Below are 6,835 nucleotides of genomic sequence, written 5' to 3' on the forward strand. Positions count from 1 at the left end.
ACAATAAGTGAGATTTGTTAATTTTTTCACGAGACCAAAAGACAAATTCAGGCAAAAAATGAAGCCCGGTTAACCTGCATCCCGTATTGCTTAATAGAGCGCCTTCTTTGCTTAGATCATGCATGCGTACATTTCAACCTATTTTAGGGGAAGGATGTGCTATTTGTTTAGGGGAGCTGCTACCCCGACAGTCAAATAGTACCGTCATCATTTTTGAACCCACGATTTTTCAATTAACGAGTGCTTTATGCAAAACACGCAGTGATGCCGTATGTATCTACTGTCGGAATTAATCGACAGTACTATCAGACCGTCCTGGAAGCATGTCCCATTTGTTTACATCAATTAGTTGAGAAGGAAGCCATCCTATAACCTTCCCGACCACTCATAGGTGCTATATTGGATTTGAATTAGATATCGGTCTGGTCTTTGTGACCTCCTTTGGGAGGCGGCAAACCTTCTCTCGAAGTTATGGGGCTTGACGGAGCCTACCTTGGAGTTGGGTAGAGAAAAAGGGTAGTTCGCTTACTTCTATCCCTAGATGCTGTCAGAGTAACCCTCTGGTTTTTTCTTAGAAATAAAGAACACCAGTCTTGCAACCCCTCAAAAAAGGAAAGAGCTATTGCTTGAGGCACATGTTTTCACGTCGAAGTCACGTGCTTGCAACTACCTTGTTTCAGCAAGCCAAAATTTGAATGCAAGTTGTTCTTTCATCTCCAGTACTTGTCGCAGATTGAATGAAATGAACAAATCAATTCATAGAGATCAAGGATAAAGAGGGTCCCGAGACAATTACGAGCTGAAAATATCAGGAAGGTATCCCTCTGCTCAGGAGCGCTTCAAGTGTCGCGGAAATGTAGGTTAAAGATGGGCCATGGCGGATTTGTGCGGTCCCATATAGTGCTGGAATTAGCGTACATAATCTCAAGGAAAGTATGGGGTGTGTGCAGAAGAGACAAAAGTAACTCGTACTATGGTGTTATAGATTGAGCGGAACAAGCTCAGTTTGAATATTGAACCAAACCGAGATGGCCCAGTCAAGTTTGAAATTTTCTATTTGGTTCAGAAACCAAATCCCATTTTGGTTTGACTTTGGTCTCAGTTTTTTAGACCCCACCAAATCCATGAACTGAATTCTGATTGCTGTGCTCTTATATTTGTCTGTTTCCAATCAATTATTAACAATTATAATTAATTTGATAAATGTGTGTGCATATATGATTTAATTGATAATCTTTAATGTAATAAGGAAACTTACAAGATAATGTGATCCGAAGGTGCTACAAGGCTTACAAGTTTTTAATAGAAAGATTACAAGTGCTATGGAGCAAGAATACAAACGATAAAGAAAGGTTCTCTAATGAGCAAGAAGAAGGCTATGGAATTGGAGAGTGGAAAGCTTGTCCTCTCTTCAGCCTTTGCTACCTTTTTATGGAGCTCTTGGACGAAATGCTTCAGCCCAAATAATCATAACATTGTTGAATCACATAAACACACGCACGCGGGGATGTAGCTTCGAGTAATCTTCATATGTGCTAGAAAATATCCGTTTGTCAATGTAACTTTTTTTTTTTCTCAATCGATGATGATGATGAACAAGACCTTTGCGATGGTGATTAGATTTTCTTACGAAAGGTGTTGCACTGCAAAAGAAATATACTTAAACCGAAGTCAAGGAACAAGCTACGGGGTCTCAATACAACTTTAGAAATATAAGTTCAACGCAAGTGAGGAATACAAAGTATCAGCCAACAAATTACAGACTATATGCGTACCGTATGTTCTTCCTGATTTTCCCCTGAGAATTCTGACATTGTTTACTATAGTCTTCCAGAAAACAACGCGGGAGTGTGAAATCTAAGAGTAGAGCACCACTTACTATCAGCGGAATTGCGCCGCTGGAAGCGCGTGTACCGATCGACGCTCATGTTACACTAGGAAAAGTACTGTTGGAAGAGGAACACATAGAACGACAGTTTTAGAGTAGAACATTAAGACGAGATGTGATCTTGAGGACTGCACAACTAAATACTTTATACTTACTCTATACAGTATCTTCAGATTGTACAGATAGTGATGTTGAATACTAATCATTCGAGGGCAGCAATCAAGAGTGTTGACCTGCATTGACTTCCTTTCAACACGAAGAAATGGTAGCTAAAGCAGAAAAGTGAAGCATCGAAGTCGGCAGCCTCTAAAACGAAAAACCAAGGGAGAAACAGCAGCCACAAGAGGGAAGACTACTGATCAAAAGTTTGTAACTGGTATCAAGAGATTGGTCCAATTAAATCCATACTGCAAAAACCTAGCCAAACTATTTGCAAGAGCTGGGAATTCGAAAAGAAAGGCTGTTAACAGAAACATACTTAAAAAACATAAGGCACGTCCACTGTAAAAAAAAATATTCATAAAGTTGCCTGTACAGAGTCGTGGATGTTGCGAATTCGTAGACACGAGGGAAAGGGGCGAATTCACCATAAAGGCCAACTACTTTTGTAAAGTCTACCAGATATGAGACATGCCTGACCTAGAAACATCAAGGGTGTCCAAAAGATATGGGAGAACACAATTCAAATATCAGTATCTAACCCAGGTGTATTACCGCACGTGTTAAGGCCCTTGGGAAACTTAACAACTTCTGTGAAAACTCTAGCAGCGCATCTGATGTACAATAGTCCTTTGATGGAGGGCCAACGTCACTGGAAAACATGTACGTGCTACGTGTTCGCTGCAGAGTCTTCTTGGTAGAAATCTCCATTTTCTCCAGGATCTGTGCGTTCTTAAGTAGAAATTCAATGAGCTCAATGACATCAGGCTCTATTACACTACCATATATCTTAACATGCTTAAGCTGGTGCTCGAGGCAGGGAAATGCGCCGTCCACTGAACTCCAGTAACTAAAGCCATTGAACTCAAATGCAGGCTTCCACCCTTGTTCGGCAACCTAAAAATTTGAAGTAACTTTTCAAAACATATTTGAATATTCCAAGAAAATTTTACAGTTCAAGCATTCATACCTCAGATTCATTGTCAATTCTTCCAGTATAAACATAAATAGCGAGTGTCTCCAGCAAATGAGAGTTCCTTAACAAGTTACAAATGCCGGGGAGGTACCACTTTCTTAGTTGCAGGTGGAGCGTCACATGCTTCCATGTGAAAGATGGGCATGGGTGATTTATCAGCTCCCACATAGTTAATACCTAATTTAAAAATAATTAGTTGGACTGACTTTAAATGAAAATTAATACAGAACATACATTGTGGATGCTCGAGAGCATGTGCATGCATGGACTGACTGAAATGTATTAGTATGATACCATTGAATTCAGAGTCTTGTCAATCAGATTATTAATATCAAAAAGACAAATCAAAAGAGCATGGCCATGCGCATTTAAAATGGTAATAGATGTCACATTAAAAATTAAAACAATATTGTCCACAAAATGCCACGAGGCAAATGGAGACACAAGGAAGACAGGCACCTAACAAGCTGTAGTTTTCGGTTACATGGGTGGGTTATGGATAATAGTTTACATTTGCTCGAAGTTCATAGGCCAGCAGATGCAAGGAAGGCCGCCTTATGATAGTATATGTGGGCATAAATAAAAGAACCCAGCCTAAGTAAATAACATTTTCTTTTACTCTCCATCTAGGATATTACCTCATGAACTGAAGCATAAAAAAAGCAACGGAACACATAAGCCAAATCGGAGAAGCGGCACACCCACTGTCCATTTCTAATTAGACCAATTCAAAATCAGTTTACCCAACTTCTACTCAATAAATTTTAGGACAGTTGAAATGTGAGAGTATCCTATCAAACGAATAGTATACTCCTTCCCTGAAGGATCAGCATGCAAATCATTCAAAAGAACCTCAAAGCAAGACACATTAGGTCGGTGCAACACAGAGAGAAACCATACCAGCATGCACAAATCACATGGCATAAAATAAGGACTGCAGTTGAGCTTTTCCAGAAGCAGTCTGAACTCACTAAATTCCTCGTGCGAATATCTAACATAATGACTGAAGCAGATGGATGTATCAACCAATGATGGCATATTAGTCACCTTGACATATGTTAGACACCCAGCAATATCCAAAATCTTCACATTAGGGCAAATGAGCTCCAGATGCTGACTGTGATCGATGGTTAAATGTTTTATATCTGATCGTGTGAGATCAAGCTTTTTCAAACTGCCGCATTCCTCCAAATTTAGCTCTTCAATAGATGGGCCACTACAGAATTTGGGCTCGCAGAGGCCATCACAATCTTCAAGAGACAATTCTTTCAACAACGGGCTACCAGATAGTATGTTAGCCAACTTTTTGTCAGTTAAGTCAATTTGCTTCATAAACAATTTTCTAAGTGACCTTAGTTGGACCTGTCCCACTGGTTCAACCACACAGGAAGCCAGCGTCAGCTCTACTAAGTAGCTACAACTAAGAACAATGCTGGGCAACATGTAAAGATTATTGGGCAACTTCCTAGTACATGCTAAGAAGTTCAAATCGAGGAACTTAACCTTTCTCCTCACAGCAAAATTAATCCATGTATCGATTTTGTTCGACTTTCTTGTCTCTTTAGTTGCACCATCCTGATATTGAGGATCATCGGCGCACACCTCAGCTGCATAGTTCAAACTAAGACGAAACCAATCGATAGTGGGGTTCTCGTGCAGAGTTAGCACATGGTCGATAAAATTTACGAATCTATCGTCGACTTTAAAAGCAGGGTCCTCCTCGTTGCAGTCGTGGTAAGCACAGTGATCGAAAGATAAGTCGCGGATAGAAGTCCAGAGGTAACGGAATCCCGGTACCATCACTGTCCTTACCGCGTCTCTCATAGGCAGGAAGGACAAAATATGAAGGAGCACCGCGTCTGGCAGATTACTAATCCCATCACATCTGTCATCTCTGTCCATCTTCCGATGTTTCAGCTTGCTACTTTCCATGGAGATATCCTCGCCCGCCATAGTTGCTCTCCTGGAGGACACTCTCAAGTCTCAACACATTGGACGTAAAAACCCCTCCAAAAAAAAAAAAAAAGGCACAGAGAGATATCCCTCACAGGACAATGCTTTCAAAGAGGATCGAAACAAAGGCCTGTTAGAGAATACCGGTACCCACAAAGAACAACACAGACTTGGGTTTCCGAGAATAAAGCTACTCAGGAATTTCGACAAACAGTTGGTTTGGAACATGACAACAAACCAATCTCAGGTAGTAAGGGCAGTCAATCAAGTACCCAAAGGCAAAGGGAGGTAGCGGCAGAAGATTGAAGCGTTGTTTTTGATGTTGAGGGCGAGTGGCGTACAAATTCAACCCCGATTGCTTTGGGAAATCAAGTTGACCTCTACGTTCGTCGCTGCAGTTCAGTCGCTGCACGGAGGAGAGTAACGTGGATCATGCGGACATGGCTTGCTCGCGATCGAAGGAATTGGAGGTAATCGAGATGCAGTAGTGCCTTTGGGAGCCCAAAGAAGACAGCAAGAACGTCAAAAAAAAAAAAAAAAGACACTTTGTCAAAAAAAACTTCGACAATTTTATCTTGATTATCCATAAGCACAGCTGATTAATTAAAGTACGAAAAGGACTCTGCAAGACATAATTAGGATATACCCCCAGGCCCTTTTTTTTTAAGGTTAGAGATAATTAAGAATTACGAAAAGTTCTTTCATTTGATTGTGCTTATCATTGATTGATATGTTATCTCAAATAATCATCTAGTAAAGCCGATTTACTCTTCCTTAACTAACACAGAAGCATGAGAGATCACTCGTATCTCTTTTTCGCTTTGTTTGTATTTGCATCAATTACGATAGCGAAATAACAATGTACCAGAAGCTTCTGTTATGTCGGGTGTTTTGAATTTTCGAAAGGAAAACTCAAGAGGCGCGTGTCGTGAGAAACTAAAACTTTATGGGAATAATAAAGATATTCATTGTTAATATAGGCTGGTGCATCGATCCTATTGCAAACGTTTACCTTCCATGTGCAATGGATCAGTGTACTTGGCTTCTTCCGTAAAAAAAGTTTCTGACAATTGGATGCAAATTAGTAGCTTCCTAAGATGAATTAGCTAAACCGAATTAGTAGTATAGGATGGGATAGAACCAGACTAAAAAGAAAAAAAAATGAAAAATCCAAACTACGAACGATTTAATGATAAATAGATGAAATAGATTAAGTGTGATGAAAAATTATAAACTATACACTTAAGGAAAAATTATCAAAAGAGTAACATATTGTATTGGTACTAATTCAATATTAAATATTTTAGTTTGGCCAATTTTTCCTGAAAATCATTAACATGGATAATTTTTGTAATTTTCATGAATTTGTTTGTATTTTTTTCTTCTTTTTGTCCTTTTTTTTCTTTCTTTTTCCAACTCTGGGCTGGCTAGGTTGCCGACCAACTCTCGCTAGCCACAAGCGAGCGTCAACAACCCTCGCTTGATGCGGGCAAGGGCGTTGCGGCCCTTGTTGGACAAAATGATAGAGAGCCGAGGCCCTCCCCATGGCCGACGGGGGCCGCGGCGCCTTGCTCGGACCTTCGCTTGTGGCTAGGGACCTTGAGGGCCCAATTGGAAAATAAAGGAAAAGAAACGAAGAAAAAAGATAAAAATTATAAAAATTATCCACGTCGGTGCTGGCCATGTCACCCGTCACGTAGAATGACCGGCACTAACTAGACCGCCATGCGAATGGTTTTCAATCAACATTTACCGAAAGGACTAAATTGCAAATTATCAAAAGGATTCCTACATTGTCAAATAGTCAATAAGTTTTAGGATTAAATTGGTACAATTAAATGGTTTAAAACTAATTTGGC

The 6,835-nt window shown here is 40.0% G+C and overlaps 1 protein-coding gene across 2 annotated transcripts; it reads right to left on the reverse strand.

Moving 5' to 3' along the window:
* Positions 1 to 2,368: 2,368 nt before the first annotated feature.
* LOC115746681 (putative F-box/LRR-repeat protein At3g18150) lies at positions 2,369 to 5,486 on the reverse strand. Of its 2 annotated transcripts, XM_030682559.2 has the most exons (4): positions 5,249 to 5,486; positions 3,924 to 4,986; positions 3,018 to 3,200; positions 2,369 to 2,944 (listed from the first exon to the last, which is right to left on the reverse strand). In XM_030682559.2, exons 2-4 carry the CDS (start codon positions 4,974 to 4,976, stop codon positions 2,585 to 2,587), a joined length of 1,596 nt encoding a protein of 531 aa, XP_030538419.2. In that variant the 5' UTR covers positions 4,977 to 4,986; positions 5,249 to 5,486; the 3' UTR covers positions 2,369 to 2,584. The 2 variants fall into 2 exon arrangements, with proteins under 2 accessions (XP_030538419.2, XP_048133352.1); XM_048277395.1 differs by lacking the exon at positions 3,018 to 3,200.
* Positions 5,487 to 6,835: the final 1,349 nt, after the last annotated feature.

The sequence above is a fragment of the Rhodamnia argentea genome, chromosome 4, assembly GCF_020921035.1.
Source record: "Rhodamnia argentea isolate NSW1041297 chromosome 4, ASM2092103v1, whole genome shotgun sequence".
Classification (NCBI taxonomy): Eukaryota; Viridiplantae; Streptophyta; class Magnoliopsida; order Myrtales; family Myrtaceae; genus Rhodamnia; species Rhodamnia argentea.